Source organism: Mobula hypostoma, chromosome 5 (assembly GCF_963921235.1).
Source record: "Mobula hypostoma chromosome 5, sMobHyp1.1, whole genome shotgun sequence".
Classification (NCBI taxonomy): Eukaryota; Metazoa; Chordata; class Chondrichthyes; order Myliobatiformes; family Myliobatidae; genus Mobula; species Mobula hypostoma.
In genome coordinates this window covers 4865785-4886458 of record NC_086101.1, presented here as the reverse complement: position 1 = coordinate 4886458, position 20674 = coordinate 4865785, and the positions used below count along the sequence as shown (strand labels likewise).

Here is a 20674-nt window from a genome sequence, read left to right as displayed (position 1 = left end):
GGCCAGACGGCCTAATTCTGTTCCTATGTCTTATGGAATGGAAAACTCTGCAAAAAGTGGTGGACACAGCGCAGTCCATCACAGGCAAAGCCCTCCCACCAATGCCTTTACATGGAGCTCCTGCTGGAACGGCATGGCCTGGACGAAGGGAGACTTTCAGGAAGGATGCTGCTTTCTTTTGGAAGTGCTCAGTGGTGGGAAGGGCTTTCCCTGTGAATGACTGAGCTGTGAAGCCTTCCCCCTTCCTTTCCAGTCCTGAATAAGGGTCTCAGTCTGACTGTTTACTCATTTCCATGGATGCTGCCGGGCCTGCTGAGTTCCTCCAGCATTTTCTGTGTGTGTTGCTCTGGATTTCAAGCATCTGAATTTCTCCAGTTATATAAATAAGTTCTGAGTTGGTGTTTAAAAGGTACTGAATTCCACAGTTTGTGATCAAAGTTCCAAAAGCTGAGCTGACAATTATCTTTTGAAGGAGATTATTTAAGTTTAAGAGACCACCCACTGATCCTCTATTTCACTCAGTGTTGATGGAAGAAATGCAGATTTCACTCCTTATGTTTATAATATTGACTGGGCTTGATGCTTCCCATTGCTCTGCAGGCCAAGTCATGGGGTATACTTAAGGCAGAGGTTCATAGGTTCTTGATTAGTGTGAGCACCGAATGTCATGGGGAAAGGCAGGATGGGGTTGAGATGGATAATAAATCAGCTATGATGGAACGGCAGAGCAGAAGATGGGCTGAATGGCCTAAATCTGCTCCCATGTCAAAAATAAATAAGTTCTCAGCCAGCAGAACAGGGAGAACTCAGTGCTAAGGCATGGCATTTAAAACAAGTCGACTGAGGGGTGCACTGAGGAGGCGAGTGCATGGGGGGAGAGGGGACTGGGGAGGGGGTGCACACCGAAGGGAGCACACGGGGGGAGAGGGGCCTGGGAAGGGGGGTGCACACTGAAGGGAGCACACGGGGGGAGAGGGGACTGGGAAGGGGGGTGCACACTGAAGGGAGCACACGGGGGGAGAGGGGACTGGGAAGGGGGGTGCACACTGAAGGGAGCACATGGGGGGAGAGGGGACTGGGAAGGGGGTGCACACCGAAGGGAGCACACGGGGGAGAGGGGACTGGGAAGGGGGTGCACACCGAAGGGACCACACGGGGGGAGAGGGGACTGGGAAGGGGGTGCACACTGAAGGGAGCACACAGGGGGAGAGGGGACTGGGAAGGGGGGTGCACACCGAAGGGAGCACACATGGGGAGAGGGGCCTGGGAAGGGGGGTGCACACTGAAGGGAGCACACGGGGGAGAGGGGCCTGGGAAGGGGGGTGCACACTGAAGGGAGCACACGGGGGGAGAGGGGACTGGGAAGGGGGGTGCACACTGAAGGGAGCACACAGGGGGAGAGGGGACTGGGAAGGGGGGTGCACACCGAAGGGACCACACGGGGGGAGAGGGGCCTGGGAAGGGGGGTGCACACTGAAGGGAGCACACGGGGGAGAGGGGACTGGGAAGGGGGGTGCACACTGAAGGGAGCACACATGGGGAGAGGGGACTGGGAAGGGGGGTGCACACTGAAGGGAGCACACGGGGGAGAGGGGACTGGGAAGGGGGGTGCACACCGAAGGGAGCACACAGGGGGAGAGGGGACTGGGAAGGGGGGTGCACACCGAAGGGAGCACACAGGGGGAGAGGGGCCTGGGAAGGAGGGTGCACACTGAAGGGAGCACACGGGGGGAGAGGGGACTGGGAAGGGGGTGCACACCGAAGGGACCACACGGGGGGAGAGGGAACTGGGAAGGGGGTGCACACCGAAGGGAGCACACAGGGGGAGAGGGGACTGGGAAGGGGGTGCACACCGAAGGGAGCACACAGGGGGAGAGGGGACTGGGAAGGGGGGTGCACACCGAAGGGAGCACATGGGGGGAGAGGGGACTGGGAAGGGGGTGCACACCGAAGGGAGCACACAGGGGGAGAGGGGACTGGGAAGGGGGGTGCACACCGAAGAGAGCACACGGGGGAGAGGGGACTGGGAAGGGGGTGAACACCGAAGGGAGCACACAGGGGGAGAGGGGACTGGGAAGGGGGGGTGCACACCGAAGGGAGCACACAGGGGGAGAGGGGACTGGGAAGGGGGGTGAACACCGAAGGGAGCACACAGGGGGAGAGGGGACTGGGAAGGGGGGTGCACACCGAAGGGACCACACGGGGGGAGAGGGGACTGGGAAGGGGGGTGAACACCAAAGGGAGCACACAGGGGGAGAGGGGACTGGGAAGGGGGGTGCACACTGAAGGGAGCACACAGGGGGAGAGGGGACTGGGAAGGGGGGTGCACACAGAAGGGAGCACACGGGGGAGAGGGGACTGGGAAGGGGGGTGAACACCAAAGGGAGCACACAGGGGGAGAGGGGACTGGGAAGGGGGTGCACACTGAAGGGAGCACACAGGGGGAGAGGGGACTGGGAAGGGGGGTGCACACTGAAGGGAGCACACGGGGGGAGAGGGGACTGGGAAGGGGGGTGCACATCGAAGGGACCACACTGGGAAGGGGGTGAACACCGAAGGGAGCACACAGGGGGAGAGGGGACTGGGAAGGGGGTGAACACCAAAGGGACCACACGGGGGGAGAGGGGACTGGGAAGGGGGGTGCACACCGAAGGGAGCACAGGGGACTGGGAAGGGAACCAAAGGGAGCACACAGGGGGAGAGGGGACTGGGAAGGGGGGTGAACACCGAAGGGAGCACACAGGGGGAGAGGGGACTGGGAAGGGGGGTGCACACCGAAGGGAGCACACAGGGGGAGAGGGGACTGGGAAGGGGGTGCACACTGAAGGGAGCACACAGGGGGAGAGGGGACTGGGAAGGGGGGTGCACACCGAAGGGAGCACACAGGGGGAGAGGGGACTGGGAAGGGGGGTGCACACCGAAGGGAGCACACGGGGGGAGAGGGGACTGGGAAGGGGGGTGAACACCAAAGGGAGCACACGGGGGGAGAGGGGACTGGGAAGGGGGGTGCACACTGAAGGGAGCACACAGGGGGAGAGGGGACTGGGAAGGGGGGTGCACACCGAAGGGACCACACGGGGGGAGAGGGGACTGGGAAGGGGGGTGCACACCGAAGGGACCACACGGGGGGAGAGGGGACTGGGAAGGGGGGTGCACACCGAAGGGAGCACACAGGGGGAGAGGGGACTGGGAAGGGGGGTGAACACCGAAGGGAGCACACAGGGGGAGAGGGGACTGGGAAGGGGAGTGCACACAGAGGGAGAGGGGACTGGGAAGGGGGGTGAACACCGAAGAGAGCACACAGGGGTAGAGGGGACTGGGAAGGGGGGTGCACACCGAAGGGAGCACACAGGGGGAGAGGAGACTGGGAAGGGGGGTGCACACCGAAGGGACCACACGGGGGGAGAGGGGACTGGGAAGGGGGGTGCACACCGAAGGGAGCACACAGGGGGAGAGGGGACTGGGAAGGGGGTGAACACCGAAGGGACCACACGGGGGGAGAGGGGACTGGGAAGGGGGTGCACATTGAAGGGACCACACAGGGGGAGAGGGGACTGGGAAGGGGGTGCACATTGAAGGGAGCACACAGGGGGAGAGGGGACTGGGAAGGGAGGTGCACACCGAAGGGAGCACACAGGGGGAGAGGGGACTGGGAAGGCGGTGCACACTGAAGGGAGCACACAGGGGGAGAGGGGACTGGGAAGGGGGGTGCACACCGAAGGGACCACACGGGGGGAGAGTGGACTGGGAAGGGGGGTGAACACCGAAGGGAGCACACAGGGGGAGAGGAGACTGGGAAGGGGGTGCACACCGAAGGGAGCACACAGGGGGAGAGGGGACTGGGAAGGGGGGTGAACACCAAAGGGAGCACACATGGGGAGAGGGGACTGGGAAGGGGGGTGAACACCGAAGGGAGCACACACGGGGAGAGGGGACTGGGAAGGGAGGGGGTATACACCAAAGGGAGCACATAGGGGGAAAGGGGACTGGGAAGGGGGGGTGCACACCAAAGGGAGCACACAGGGGGCAAGGGGACTGGGAAGGGGGGCGCACACCAATTCAATTCAAAGAATTTTTGACATCAATCCAACAATATATTATTAGCAATCATCAAAGGGTTGAAATGTCTAATACCAGAGGGTATGCACTGAAGGTGAGAGGCAGTGGGTTCAAAAGTCTCTCTCTCCACCTTGTTTTACGGCGGTTGGCACCCAGCTTGATGGTGCATTACCGCCACCTCCTGCTCCGGAGTGTGTAATAGACTTGCATTCTAAATCCCTTCACCCAATCACACACACACACGTACCCTATCCTACACTTTATCCTCCCATCTTTGGCCACCCGAGTACCCCATTCCTTCTTAACCGTTATATCCTATAAAAAAAACCCTGTACCCCTTAAGAAACCTAAAAATATATAGAACATAGAATAGTACAGCACAGTACAGGCCCTTTTGTCCACAATGTTGTGCCGACCCTCAAACCCTGCCTCCCATATAAGCCCTCACCTTAAATTTCTCCATATACCTGTCTAGTAGTCTCTTAAACTTCACTAGTGTATCTGCCTCCACCACTGACTCAGGCAGTGCATTCCACGCACCAACCACTTTCTGAGTAAAAAACGTTCCTCTAATATCCCCCTTGAACTTCCCACCCCTCACCTTAAAGCCATGTCCTCTTGTATTGAGCAGTGGTGCCCTGGGGAAGAGGCGCTGGCTATCCAATCTATCTATTCCTCTTATTATCTTGTACACCTCTATCATGTCTCCTCTCATCCTCCTGCTCTCCAAAGAGTAAAGCCCTAGCTCCCTTAATCTCTGATCATAATGCATACTTTCTAAACCAGGCAGCATCCTGGTAAATCTCCTCTGTACCCTTTCCAATGCTTCCACATCCTTCCTATAGTGAGGTGACCAGAAATGGACACAATACTCCAAGTGTGGCCGAACCAGAGTTTTATAGAGCTGTATCATTACATCGCGACTCTTAAACTCTATCCCTCGACTTATGAAAGCTAACACCACATAACCTTTCTTAACTACCCTATCCAACTGTGAGGCAACTTTCAGGGATCTGTGGACATGTACCCCGAGATCCCTCTGCTCCTCCACACTACCAAGTATCCTGCCATTTACTTTGTACTCTGCCTTGGAGTTTGTCCTTCCAAAGTGTACCACCTCACACTTCTCCGGGTTGAACTCCATCTGCCACTTCTCAGCCCACTTCTGCATCCTATCAATGTCTCTCTGCAATCTTCGACAATCCCCGACACTGTCTACAACATCACCAACCTTTGTGTCGTCTGCAAACTTGCCAACCCACCCCTCTACCCCCACATCCAGGTCATTAATAAAAATCACGAAAAGTAGAGGTCCCAGAACAGATCCTTGTGGGACACCACTAGTCACAATCCTCCAATCTGAATGTACTCCCCCCACCACCACCCTCTGCCTTCTGCAGGCAAGCCAATTCTGAATCCACCTGGCCAAACTTCCCTGGATCCCATGCCTTCTGACTTTCTGAACAAGCCTACCATGTGGAACCTTGTCAAATGCCTTACTAAAATCCATATAGATCACATCCACTGCACTACCCTCATCTATATGCCTGGTCACCTCCTCAAAGAACTCTATCAGGCTTGTTAGACACGTTCTGCCCTTCACAAAGCCATGCTGACTTTCCCTGATCAGACCATGATTCTCTAAATGCCCAGAGATCCTATCTCTACAAATCTTTTCCAACAGGTTTCCCACCACAGACGTAAGGCTCACTGGTCTATAATTACCCTGACTATCCCTACTACCTTTTTTGAACAAGGGGACAACATTTGCCTCCCTCCAATCCTCCGGTACCATTCCCATGGACAACGAGGACATAAAGATCCTAGCCAGAGGCTCAGCAATCTCTTCCTTTGCCTCGTTGAGCAGCCTGGGGAATATTCCGTCAGGCCCCGGAGACTTATCTGTCCTAATGTATTTTAACAACTCCAACACCTCCTCTCCCTTAATATCAACATGCTCCAGAACATCAACCTCACTCATATTGTCCTCACCATCATCAAGTTCCCTCTCATTGGTGAATACTGAAGAGAAGTATTCATTGAGGACTCCGCTCACTTCCACAGCCTCCAGGCACATCTTCCCACCTTTATCTCTAATCGGTCCTACCTTCACTCCTGTCATCCTTTTTTTCTTCACATAATTGAAGAATGTCTTGGGGTTTTCCTTTACCCTACTCGCCAAGGCCTTCTCATGCCCCCTTCTTGCTCTTCTCAGCCCCTTCTTAAGTTCCTTTCTTGCTTTGCTATATTCCTCAATAGACCCATCTGATCCTTGCTTCCTAAACCTCATGTACGCTGCCTTCTTCCACCTGACTAGATTTTCCACCTCACTTGTCACCCATGGTTCCTTCACCCTAACATTCTTTATCTTCCTCACTGGGACAAATTTATCCCTAACATCCTGCAAGAGATCTCTAAACATCGACCACATGTCCATAGTACATTTCCCTGCAAAAACATCATCCTAATTCACACCCGCAAGTTCTAGCCCTATAGCCTCATAATTTGCCCTTTCCCCAATTAAAAATTTTCCTGTCCTCTCTGATTCTATCCTTTTCCATGATAATGCTAAAGGCCAGGGAGCGGTGGTTACTGTCCCCCAGATGCTCACCCACTGAGAGATCTGTGAGCTGACCTGCTTCATTACCTAATACTAGATCTAGTATGGCATTCCCCCTCGTTGGCCTGTTCACATACTGTGACAGGAATCCGTCCTGGACACACTTAACAAACTCTGCCCCATCTAAACTCTTGAAACTAATCAGGTGCTAATCAATATTAGGGAAGTTAAAGTCACCCATGATAACAACCCTGTTATTTTTGCACCTTTTCAAAATCTGCCTCCCAATCTGCTCCTCTGTATCTCTGCTGCTACCAGGGGGCCTATAGAATACCCCCAATAGAGTAACTGCTCCCTTCCTGTTCCTGACTTTCACCCATACTGACTCAAAAGAGGATCCCGCTACATTACCCACCCTTTCTGTCGCTGTAATAGTATCCATGACCAGTAATGCCACCCCTCCTCCCCTTTTTCCGCCCTCTCTATCCTTTTTAAAGCACTGAAATCCAGGAATATTGAGAATCCATTCCTGCCCTGGTGCCAGCCAAGTCTCTGTAATGGCCACTACATCATAATTCCATGTATGTATCCAAGCTCTCAGTTCATCACCTTTGCTCCTGATGCTTCTTGCATTGAAGTACACGCATTTCAGCCCTTCTACCTTACTGTCTTTACACCGTTTATACAGCTTCTCTTTCCTCAAGCCTCTCTGTATGTTAGATCTGGCTTTACTCCATGCACTTCTTTCACTGCTCTATCGCTCTGGGTCCCATCCCCCTCGCAAATTAGTTTAAACCCTCCCGGACCATGCTAGCAAACCTACCTGCAAGGATATTGCTCCCCCTCGAGTTCAGGTGCAACCCATCCAATCTGTACAGGTCCCACTTTCCCCAGAAGAGATCCCAATGATCTAAAAATCTAAAACCCTGCTCCCTGCACCAACTCCTCAGCCACGCATTCAACTGCCATCTCCTCCAATTCTTACCATCACTGTCACGTAGCACTGGCAGCAATCCTGAGAACGTCACCCTTGAGATCCTGTTCTTCAGCCTTCTGCCTAGTTCCCAAAACTCACACTTCAGGACCTCATCCCTCTTCCTGCCTATGTCGTTGGTCCCAACATGTATCACGACTTCTGGTTGCTTTCCCTCTCGTACCAGGATGTCGTGCACCCGGTCAGAGACATCCCGGACCCTGGCACCCAGGAGGCAACAAACCATGTGGGTATCCTTCTCACGTCCACAAAATCTCCTGTCTGCTCCCCTGACTGTAGAGTCTCCAGTGACGACAGCTCTCCTCTTCTCCGTCCCACCCTTCGAACAACGGGTCAGACTCAGTGCCGGAGGCCCTGCCACCGTGGCTCACACCTGGTCGATCGTCCCCGCCAACAGTATCCAGGACGGTAAACTTATTATTCAGGGGAATGGCTACAGGGATGCTCTGCACTACCTGTCTGCTCACCTTTGCTTTCCCCCCCTCTGACTGTCACCCAATGACCTGCTTCCGACAGCCTAGGTGTGACTACCTCCCTGTAGCTCTCATCTATGACTCCCTCATTCACCCTTATGAGTTGAAGGTCATCCAGCTGCTGCTCCAGGTTCCTTACATGGTCTTCCAGATCGCCCAGCCGTATGCACTTCTGGCAGATGTGACTCTGTGGGAGAGGGGAGTTCCCCCAAGACTGCCACATCTCACATGAGAGGCACATCACCGTCTCAGGAGACATTGTAAAAACTAACTGCGAGCAAGCTTGTCCTCCGCCTCTTCTCGTCAAAGCCTCTCGACTCAAAGCCTCAAAGCTCCACTCCTTCACTGGCCCACTCACTCACCTGTGCCCTCTCACCCATGCCAAGCAACCTTTTTAATGTGAATTCCTACATCCCCAATTCCCAATTCCCTTAGATTAGTTCTCATCATCTCTCTCTGTATCCCATAATTCCTGCAACTCAGTATTACATGTTCTGGACCAGAGAGCACATCTTATGAGGATAGGCTGAGTGAGCTTGGGCTTTCCTCTTTGGGTGGGAAAGGTCAAGGATGCCCACTGATCCGTACGGGCTCCCTAGCACAATGCTTGCTGTTTTTGACTTGACACAAACGATGCATTTCACTGCATATTTCAAATAAAGATAATCTTTATCTTTAGTTTATAGGTATCTTTGACGCACACCCTTTTTTAGATCCCTGGGCATGGACTGAACAGATTTGGATATTTGCCATCTTCTCATCCTTTAATTTCTCAGAATCAGAATCGGGTTTAATATCACAAAATTGTTTGTTTTGCAGCAGCTGTACTCTGCAATAAATAAGAATAAAGAGCAATACACCACAACAAGAAATTAACCCCTTTGGAACACTGGACTACACTGGAGCATCCAGAGGAAACGCACCAAGTCACGGGGAGGTGTACAAGCTCCTTACTGAGAGCGGCAGCACTGTAAAACATTGCACTAACCACTATCCTACTGTGCTGCTGTGCACCCAACGTTGCAAATATTGATTAATTAAAGTTTTACACAGCTCTAACGCAACTTCCCAACTTCTACACTCAGTGCCCTGACCAATGAAGGCCAGCACGCCACATACCTTGGCCAAGAGCCTTTGCGTATGCACAGCAAGGGGGTGGATTCCCTTAACGGAGAACGTCAGTGTGACTTTGGGAGACTGGTGTACAGGCAGCTGCCACACGGTCCTTGACGCACTGGGGTTGGGATCCAGTGGCACGGAATGCAAGATGACTGGGGACACTTCACTGCCTTCAGTGTGTTGTGATGTGTCAGCATCTTCTGCCAGCTCCAGCGCTGAGGTCTTGGTTGGATTGCTCTTTCACTGGAATCTCCCCTGTGGCCTTACCACCATGGGTGACCCTACCAGTGCCACAAGGCTAAATTCCAGATGGCATCGCTTTCAGAAACTCATGAGGATCTCCAACATGACAAGTTAACGATCCTCAGAGAAGGTACACCTACAGGTAATCGCAGCGTGTACACAGTGAGGATCATGGTCTCCAGTTGTCTTGAATTTGTCTACTTTCATACTGTGAATATGGGCATGCCAGCGGCTCTACTCTGAGTTTGAGGAGATGCTAGAGTATGTTATCGAAGCCTCTACAAATTCATACTGTGGAGAATATTCTGACTGGGTGCTCGCTGTCCGGTATGGAAGTATTAAGGTCCAGGATTAGAAAAAGCTGCAGAGTCATACAGTCAGTTTGTTCCATCATGGGCACTAGGTTCTCCAGCACTGAGGACATCACAAAAGGTGATTCATCAGGAGGGCAGCATCCTTTATAAAGGACCCTCACCGTCCAGGACATGCCCTCTTTGCATACTACCATCAGAGAGGAGGTACAGGAGCCTGAAGACATACACTCAACTTCAGAAACAGTCTCTTCCCCTCCGCCATCAGATTTCTGAATGGACATTGAACCCACGAACACTAACTCACACTACTTTTTAATTTTTTTTTATTATTCCTTATTTTAACTTATGTATGGCACTGTACAGCTGGCAAAAACAAATTTCACAACCATGTCAGTGATGATAAATCTAATTGTGAGAATGAATAGTTTCTCACCCCTCCCTCCCCCCCCGCCATTAGATCTCTGAATGCCCATATACACTACCTCACTATTTTTTCTTTTTCACTCTTTTTGCACTCCAATAGAAATATCTCCAATGTAATTTGTGGTTCATTTTATTACGTATTGCAAAGCTAACAAATTTCACAACATATGCCAGTGATATTAAACCTAACTCTGATTCAAGATGGGTCAAGACAGACATCTGCAGTCAAACCTAATATTATGTGATTCCTGTTCCAAATCTCACATCTCCACTCCAATATTTAACTGAAAACCCTCCATTCCAAGAAACCAAGTGTGATCACGAATTGTGCTTCTCCCTCCATCGTTTCATCAACCCAAAACGTGCAACTCTGCTTCTCTCTGCACAGACACTGCCCGACACGCTGAGTGCTTCCATCAGCTGCAGCTTTCCAGAATCCACAGAACACAGACCAGCACAGCACAGGAAGAGGACGTTCAGCTGACAATGCTGTGCCTAACCTATTCAATCAGCAATGCAATGGGCAACCTAACAAATCGCCTTGTCCATATCCTTCCATTTTCCTCACGTTCATGTGGCTACCTGAACGTCACTTAAAGTCTCTAAAGTTTCTGCCTCTACCACCACCCTAAGCACCCATCACTCACTGTGCAAAGAAAAACTTACCCTCACATCTCCATTGCAATTACCCCTTCCCACATTGAATGCACGGCCTCTGGTATTAAGACATTTCAACCCTGGGAAAAAGATATTATCAGTCTACTTTGTCTTTGCCTCGCGTAATCTTATAAACGTCCATCAGATCTCTCAGCCTCCGCTGCTCCAGACAAACAAGCCGTTTGTCCAGCCTCTTGTTACAGTATCAGATCTGACTTTTCATCTCTGCTCATTAAACATGTGCTCGCTTCAAATCTGATAAGGTGAACGTGGAACACATATTGTGACATTTAATAAACAGAAATGACCATAAGACATAGGAGCAGAATTAGGCCATTCAGCCCCTCAAGTCTGCTCTGCCATTCTATCATGGCTCATCCTGGATCCTACTCAAACCCACACACCTGCCTTCTTGCCATATTCTTTGATGCCCTGACCGATCAGGAAACCATCAACTTTCACCTTAAATATACCCACGGACATGGCCTCCACCACAGTCTGTAGCAGAGTATTCCACATATTCACTACTCTCCGGCTAAAAAAATTTCTCATTGCCTCTGTTCTAAAATGTCACTCCTCAATTTTGAGGCTGTGCCCTCCAGTTCTGGATACCCTCCATCATATGAAACATTCTCTCCACTTCCACCCTATCTAGTGCTTTTAATATTCAGTAGATTTTCAAGGAGATCCTCCTGCATTCTTCTAAATTCCAGCGAGTACAGGCCCAAAGCTGCCAGATGCTCCTCATATGTTAACCCCTTCATTCCCAGAATCATCCTCATGAACCTCCTCTAGATTCCCTCCATTGACAACAAATCCTTTTGAGATATGGGGTCCAAAACTGTTCACAATACTCTAAGAGCAGCCTGACTAGTGTCTTATAAGGCCTCAGCATTATCTCCTTGCTTTTATATTTTATTCCCCTTAAAATAAATGCCAAAATTGCATTTGCTTTCTTTACCACAGACTCAACCTGTAAATTAACCTTTAAAGAGTCTTACACGAGAACTCCTAAGTCCCTCTACACCCGAGGTTTGAACCTTCTCCCCATTTAGATAATAGTCCGCACTATTGTTCCTTTTACCAAAATGCAATATCATAATTTCCCGACAGCGTATTCCATATGCTACCTTTTGCCCATTCTTCCAATTTGTCCAAGTCCTGCTGCAATCGCATCACTTCCTCAACACTACCTACCCCTCCACCTATCTTTGTATCATCCGCAAACTGCCACAAATCCATCAATTCTATTATGTAAATCATTGACAAGCAATGTGAAAAGTAGCGTTTCCAATACTGACTCCTGAGGAACACCACTAGTCACTGGCAGCCAACCAGAAAAAGCCCCCTTTTATTGCCACTCTCTGCCTCCCGCCTGTCAGCCATTCCTCTATCCACGCCAGTATCTTTCCCGTAACGCCACAGGATTTTATCTTGTTAAGCAGCCTCATGTGTGGCACTTTATCAAATGCCTTATGAAAATCCAAGTAAATTACATCTACTACTTCTCCTTTGTCCATCCTGCTTGTTACTTCCTCGAAGATCTCCAGATCTGTTAGGAAAGATTTCCCTTCACAGAAACCATGCCAACTTTCACTTATTTTATCATTAGTCTCCAAGTACCTCGAAACCTCATCTTAATAAGGGACCCGAACACTTTCCCAACCACCGAGGTTAGGCTAACTGGCCTACAATTTCCTTTCTTTTGCCTTCCTTCCTTCTTAAAGAGTGGAGTGACAGTTGCAATATTGCAGTCCTCCAGGACCAAGCCAGAATCAAGTGATTCTTGAAAGATTATGACCAATGAATCAATTGTTTCTTCAACAACCTTTCTCAGGACTCTGGGATGTACTCCATCTGGCCCAGGTGACTTATCCACTTTAAGACCTTTACGTTTGCCTAACACGTATTTCTTTGTAATAGTAATGGCACTCACTCCTGCTCTTTGACACTCACGGATCTCTGCCACACTGCTAGTGTCTTCCACAGTGAAGACAGATGCAAAGTACCCATTAAGTTCATCTGCCATTTCTTTGTCCCCCATTACCACCATTTTCCAGCGGTCCAATATCAATTTGCACCTCCCTTTTACTCTTTATATAAGTGAGAAAATGTTCAGCATCCTGCTTTATGTTATTGGCTAGTTTTCCCTCATATTTCATCTTTCCCCTCCTTATAGCTTTTTCAGTTGCCTTTTGTTGGATTTTAAAAGCGTCCCAATTCCCAAAAAGCAACGTCCAGGAAGCAGACAGTTAGTTGAGATGCCATTGCTGAATGAGTGTGGTATGTACCTGAATTTGTCCTGCTGCCTATAATCCTTTGTTGCCTGCTGTGCCAGACTCTCGGTGGCCTGCTCCTCTTTGAAAGTAAGCAGGTGTCGCCGCACATAGGTATCATCTTGCTGCTTGTGGACGAGGTCGGCCTTCTCTGTGATACTGGCATGGAGCAGACAAAAGAAACAGTGGTAATCCGAGCAGTACGCAGAGTGGCTTCGACAATCAGCTGCAAATCACTTCCCCCACGCATCATTCACAACCACGAGACAACACCGTAACCCCAGAAGGCACAGGAGCAGAACTGGGCCATTCAGCCCAACGAGTCGCTCCGTCATTCCACCACGGCGGAGTTATTATCCCTCTCAGCCACATTCTCCTGCCTTCTCCCTGTAACCTTTGACACCCATCAACCTCCACGGTAAATACACTCAATGACCTGGCCTCCACAGCTGTCTCTGGCAATGATCTCCATCCGCTTTATAGCCAAAAAGGCTTATGGAACAGAATGAGGCCAATCGGCCCATCACACCTGTCTCAGCCAAAGGAAGGATATTCAAATCACCCCTGTAAATGGCTCTGTGAAGTGATTTCACTGACTGCTACAATATTGTGCTACCATCTTTGGTCTTTGTTACAAATAAGTTTGATAAGTGAATTTTCAGACCTCCCCCTCGCCTCAGGCCTGAACAGTTTATTCCTTATTCTGCGACTGCTGCTGTAGGTTTTCAGACCTCTCAGGCAGGAGATACATTTCCCCAGCACCTCGTCTGCTGGGCCCCTTGAGCATTTTGCTTTTTTGAGAACTTTAAAAAAATCTCAGAACTCCTCAAAGTAAATTTAACTTTCAGGTTGAGTCAGTGGAAGCCAAATACAAAACAAGTAGGGTAGTTATGGAAACTATGGTGATTAAAAAGAGGAAGTACTGGCACTTTTAAGAAATATAAAAGTGGGTAAGTCTCCAGAACCTGACAAGATATTCCCTAGGACCTTGAGGGAAGTTCGTGTAGAAATAGCAGGGGCTCTGACAGAAATATTTCAAATGTCATTAGAAACGGGGATGGTGCCGGAGGATTGGCGTATTGCTCATGTTGTTCCATTGTTTAAAAAGGGTTCTAAGAGTAAACTTAGCAATTATCGGCCTGTGATTTTGATGTCAGTGGTGGGTAAATAAATGGAAAGTATTCTTAGAGATGGTATATATAATTATCTGGATAGACAGGGTCTGATTAGGAACAGTCAACATGGATTTGTACGTGGAAGGTCATGTTTGACAGATCTTATTGAATTTTTTGAAGAGGTTACTAGGAAAATTGATGAGAGTAAAGCAGTGGATGTTGTCTATATGGACTTCAATAAGGCCTTTGACAAGGTTCCACACGGAAGATTAGTTAGGAAGATTCAAACGTTAGGTATTAATATTGAAGTAGTAAAATGGATTCAACAGTGGCTGGATGGGAGATGCCAGAGAGAAGTGGTGGATAACTGTTTGTCATGTTGGAGGCCGGTAACTAGTGGTGTGCCTCAGGGATCTGTACTGGGTCCAATGTTGTTTGTCATATACATTAATGATCTGGATGATGAGGTGGTAAATTGGATTAGTAAGTATGCAGATGATACTAAGCTCGGTGGCATTGTGGATAATGAGGAAGGCTTTCAAAGCTTGCAGAGAGATTTGGGCCAATTAGAAGAGTGGGCTGAAAGATGGCAGATGGGAGTTTAATGCTGATAAGTGTGAGGTGCTACATTTTGGTAGGACTAATCAAAATGGGACATACATGGTAAATGGTAGGGCATTGAAGAATGCAGTAGAACAGAGGGATCTAGGAATAATGGTGCATAGTTCCCTGAAGGTGGAATCTCATGTGGATAGGGTGATGAAGAAAGCTATTGGTATGCTGGCCTTTATTAATCAGAGCACTGAGTATAGGGGTTGGGATGCAATGTCAAAATTGTACAAGGCATTGGTGAGGCCAAATTTGAAGTATTGTGTACAGTTCTGGTCACCGAATTATATGAAAGATGTCAACAAAATAGAGACAGTACAGAGGAGATTTACCAGAATGTTACCTGGGTTTCAGCACCTAAGTTACAGAGAAGGTTGAACAAGTTAGGTCTTTATTCTTTGGAGCGTAGAAGGTTGAGGGGGAACTTGATAAGAGGTATTTAAAATTATGAGGGGGATAGACAGAGTTGACGTAGATAGGCTTTATCCATTGAGAGTAGGGCAGTTTCAAACAAGAGGGCATGAGTTGAGAGTTAAGGGGCAAAAGTTTAGGGGTAACACAAGGGGAAACTTCTTTACTCAGAGAGTGGCAGCTGTGTGGAACGAGCTTCCAGTAGAAGTGGTTGAGGCATGTTTGATTTAATCATTAAAAAAAAAATTGGATAGGTATATGGACAGGAAAGGAATGGAGGGTTATGGGCTGAGTGCAGGTAGATGGGACTAGGTGAGAGTAAGCGTTCGGCATGGACTAGAAGGGGCGAGATCGCCTGTTTCCGTGCTGTAGTCGTTATATGGTTATATGTTATATTTCCAGAGGACAAGAATATAAAAGCAAGGATGTAATATTGAGGCTTTATAAGACATTAGTCAGACTGCACTGGGAGTACAGTAAGCAGTTTTGGGTCCCTTATCCTAAAGATGTGCTGCTATTGAAGAGGGTCCAGGGGACGTTCACGAGAATGATTCTTGGGAACGAAAGGGTTAACACACGAGGAGTGTTTGATAACTCTGGGTCTGTACTCACTGGTGTTTAGAAGAATGGGGGTGGGAATCTCATTGAAATCTATTGAATATTGACAGGCCCAGAGAGAGTGGATGTGGAGAGGAAGTTTCCTACAGTGGGGGAGTCTCAGACCAGAAGGCACTGCCTGAGAATAGAGGGACATCAATTTTGACCAGAGATGAGAAGGAATTTCTTTAGCCCGTGCTGTGGAGGCCGAGTCATTGGGTACATTTGCAGCAGAGTCTGATAGATAGCTGGGAAACAAAGGTTACAGGGAAAAGGCAGGAGAATGGGATTGAGAGGTATGAGTCAGCAGGAATGAGGAATGGTGGAGCAGACTCAATGGGCTGCTGGTCCAACTTGTGAGCGGTAAATAAGAATGCAGAGAACACTTTATCTTGAGTTCAACAGTCGTGAGGTAACCTTGCAGCTCTACAAAACCTTAGTTAGCCCACATTTGGAATATTATGTTCTGTTCTGGTCATCTCATTATAGGAAGGATGTGGAAGCTTTAGAGATGGTGATTCGCCAGGATGCAGCTTGGATTAGAGAGCATGTCGTATTGAGGATAGATTGAGCAAGATAGGACTTTTCTCTTTGGAGGAAGGGAGGATGGAGGAGGCTTGACAGGGTTTCGTTTTTAAATACAGAGAGTGCTGGGTGCATGGAACACGCAACCAGGGGTGGTGGTAGAGGAGATTGGGGGATTCTTAGGCAGGCACAGTGGTGGGCTCTGTAGGAGGGAAGGTAAGGGTCAGATTGATCTAGAGATAGATTGACGGTTCGGCCGAACGGCCTGCACTCTGCCGTAATGCTCCATGTTCACTGATGAGGGGATTATTCAGATCTTCATGGGAATCGTTTGGGACACGTGGTTATCATGTCTCTCCTCTCTCAGTGATTTCTAAAGACTTGTGCGCTCTTTGTTCAGGCACGCCACAATCTATTATCTGTGCTTGGTAGGCTGCGTGACACGAGGCACAGTTTAAGCACTGGAGCACATCTCACCTGTTTCAACACCTGAGGTACTGGCTGCTGCTAATATGCAAATAAGTGTTACCTGAATTAACCCTTGCAAAGCTGAGGCAATTTCTAGATCTGCGCTCCGACAGTGGAACTGTTGAATCTTACAATGTAGAAAAAGGCCCTTAGGCTGTTTGTGTCTGTGCCACTGGCTCTTTGCAGAGTAATCCAGTCAGCCCTGAACCAGTGCCTTATCCCCCTACAAGCCTGCTGAGAAAATCACTGGGGTCTCCATTTCCCTCCACCCCCCGCCCCATCTGTGACATTTAGACCATAAGACATGAAGAATTAGACCATTTGGCCCATCGAGTCTGCTCTACTATTCCATCTCAATCAAATTCCTGTTTTCTCCCTGTAACCTTTTATGTCCTTACTAATCAAGAACCTATCAACCTCGATAACTTGGTCTCCACAGCTGTAGGTGGCAATAAATTCCACACATACACCAGCGTCTGGCTAAAGAGATTCCTCCTCATTTCTGCTCTAAATGAACATCCCTCCATTCTGAGGCTGCGCCCTCTGGTCCCAGACTCACTACATCCTCTCCACGTCCACTCTATCTAGGCCTTGCAATATTCAATAGGTTTCTTCTAAACTCCAGAGAGTACAGGCCCAGAGCCATCAAACGCTCCTCGTACATTAACCCTTACATTTCTGGATTTGTTCTTGTGGATCTTCTCTGGACCACTTCCAGGGAAATTTACCAGGAGTGCTGTGGACGAAGGTCCCAGAGCATTGTTGAGGATCCCTACCACCCATTGCACAATCTTTGACCCACTATGGTCAGGAAGGAGGTACAGGAGCATCAGGACTAGGACCGCCAGACTGGGTAACAGCTTCTTCCCTCAGCCTGTGAGACTAATGAATACCCTGCCACCACCGAGATCTCATCACAAGGACAGCGGGCTGTTTACTGTGGGTGCACTGTGGTCTGGAGGAACATTGTTTTGTATGGTTGTATATGTGTACTGTCAGATGGAAATAAACAAACTTATTTCATAGAAGAACAGAAATGGGCACTTTCAGACATCCTCATTGATGCCTTGTGCCACCATTTGCCCGAATTAGTTGAACGTAAATTTATTATCAAAGTATCAAAGTGTGGTTCGGCCACACTTGGAGTACTGTGTCCAGTTCTGGTCACCTCACTATAGGAAGGATGTGGAAGCATTGGAAAGGGTACAGAGGAAATTTACCAGGATGCTGCCTGGTTTAGAGAGTATACATGACGATCAGAGATTAAGGGAGCTAGGGCTTTACTCTTTGGAGAGGAGGAGGATGAGAGGAGACATGATAGAGGTGTATAAGATAATAAGAGGAATAGATAGAGTGGATAGCCAGCACTTCTTCCCCAGGGCACCACTGCTCAATACAAGAGGGCATGGCTTTAAGGTAAGGGGTGGGAACTTCAAGGGGGAAATTAGAGGAAGGTTTTTTACTCAGAGAGTGGTTGGTGCGTGGAATGCACTGCCTGAGTCAGTGGTGGAGGCAGATACACTAGTGAAGTTTAAGAGACTACTAGACAGGTATATGGAGGAATTTAAGGTGGGAGGTTATATGGGAGGCAGGGTTTGAGGGTCAGCACAACATTGTGGGCGGAAGGGCCTGTACCGTGCTGTACTATTCTATGTTCTATGTTAAAGTACATATGTGTCATCATACACAATTTGGAGATTCATTAATTAGGTCCATACCCCTGCATCCCTTTCCAATCCTAGTATGTCCCCACACCGTATTGAATCAATTGTAAAAATGTGGCCAGTACACGTGGCCAACTGATCATGCAGTGAATGAGCTGGGCGTCCAAAGTGGAAGGCCTCTCTTGTCTGAGTGCGGGTTTTCGAGTTTGATGTTTTCATTTCAGCAGGCCCGTGTTATTGCTCCTGCACAGCTTGGCTTCCACCGTGGCTAACAAGACTCGGTAAAAACATTTAATCCTCTTACTCCGTTGTCATTCTTGCTCCACGCATACATAACCCTGCACTTCATCCCCGACGAAAGCAACGAGGAGAGGGCACGCCATGGGGGACGGGAGTCCCTACAGATGGATGCCGCCTTTCAAAGCTGTCCTCGATGGTGGGTATGCTAGTGCCCCAGATGGAGCTGACTGAAGGTCCTGCACTGTTTAAGTTATGTATTGCTGCCACAAGCAACTGGTTCTTATGGAAAGAAACCATTGATGCCTCAGGTTGTGATCTCACATCAGGACAATAAATGCAGATCATAACCACAAGATTCTGCAGATGCTGGAAAAACTGAACAACACACACACACACACGGTGCTGGGAGAATAAACGACTTGCTGAGTAAATGCAGGCACTGACCGGCCATGCCTTTAACCTCAAACACTAGACAAGAGACTGCACTAAACCGGGGTTTCATGATGACTTTCTCACCTGGCTGGTCCAAAGGTGAACGCGACGAAGAGCAGGAAGGCCATCACACAGGCTGCTTTCCGATTACCCGATCCCAGCTTCAGTTCAGTATTCTGGAAAATCGGACATGGAATGATTTGTCAACACAACCATTGCGGTACACCCAGTACAGACGTGTAAAGGAAAACACTGTTACTCCGGATAGGACCCAGCACAAAAAAAACCCCAGAATAATAAAAACACAATAAATATAAATACATAGATAGCTTACTATACAGAGATTGAGAGTATGTCCATAAAGTGACTGACAGGAAACTGATTGTTGGGGATGTGGAAGATTTGGTTAGTGGGTGGAGGTGCTGATCAGCCTTACTGCTTGGGGAAAGTCACTGTTTTTGAGTCTGGTGGTCCTGGCGTGGGTGCTACACAGCCTCCTCCCTGATGGGAGAGGGACAAACAGTCCATGGGCAGGATACGTGGGATCCTTCATGAGGTTACAGGCCTTTTTCCTGCACCTTTCAGTATTCATGTCCTTGAAGGTGGGTAGGCTGCTGCCAGCGATGCACTGGTTTTGTCTACCCGTTTAGAGCCTTCCTGTCCGCGACAATGCAGTACAGTGACGCAGCTTGTTAGCCTCTTCAGATAGCAGAGGCCACAATCCATGTCCCTCTACCGTACCATATCGCACCGGACACAGTGATAGAAATATAGAAACATAGAAAATAGGTGCAGGAGTAGGCCATTCGGCCCTTCGAGCCTGGGCACCGCCATTCAGTATGATCATGGCTGATCATCCAACTCAGAACCCTGTACCAGCCTTCTCCCCCCATACCCCCTGATCCCTTTAGCCACAAGGGCCTTATCTAACTCCCTCTTAAATATAGCCAATGAACTGGCCTCAACTATTTCCTGTGGCAGAGGATTCCACAGATTCACCACTCTCTGTGAAGAAGTTTTTCCTAATCTTGGTCCTAAAAGGCTTCCCCTTTATCCTCAAACTGTGACCCCTCGTTCTGGACTTCCCCAACATCGGGAACAATCTTCTGCATCTAGCCTGTCCAATCCCTTTAGGATTTTATACGTTTCAATAAGATCCCCCCCTCAATCTTCTAAATTCCAACGAGTATAAGCCTAGTCGATCCAGTCTTTCATCATACGAAAGTCCTGCCATCCCAGGAATCAATCTGGTGAACCTTCTTTGTACTCCCTCTATGGCAAGAATGTCTTTCCTCAGATTAGGGGACCAAAACTGCACACAATATTCCAGGTGTGGTCTCACCAAGGCCTTGTACAACTGCAGTAGTACCTCCCTGCTCCTGTACTCGAATCCTCTTGCTATGAATGCCAGCATACCATTCGCCTTTTTCACCGCCTGCTGTACCTGCATGCCCACTTTCAATGACTGGTGTATAATGACACCCAGGTCTCGTTG

The 20674-nt window shown here is 49.1% G+C and overlaps 1 protein-coding gene across 1 annotated transcript in view; it reads right to left on the bottom strand.

Annotated features, from left to right (window-relative positions):
* The window catches only part of atf6b (activating transcription factor 6 beta), a 156080-nt gene that overhangs the window by 32493 nt on the left and 102913 nt on the right, over positions 1–20674 (bottom strand). The window contains exons 9-10 of the mRNA XM_063047913.1: positions 19264–19355; positions 13134–13277 (exon numbers count right to left, since the gene is read on the bottom strand). Of these exons, the coding sequence (XP_062903983.1) occupies positions 13134–13277; positions 19264–19355 (236 nt within the window). The remainder of the gene's footprint in view (positions 1–13133; positions 13278–19263; positions 19356–20674) is intronic.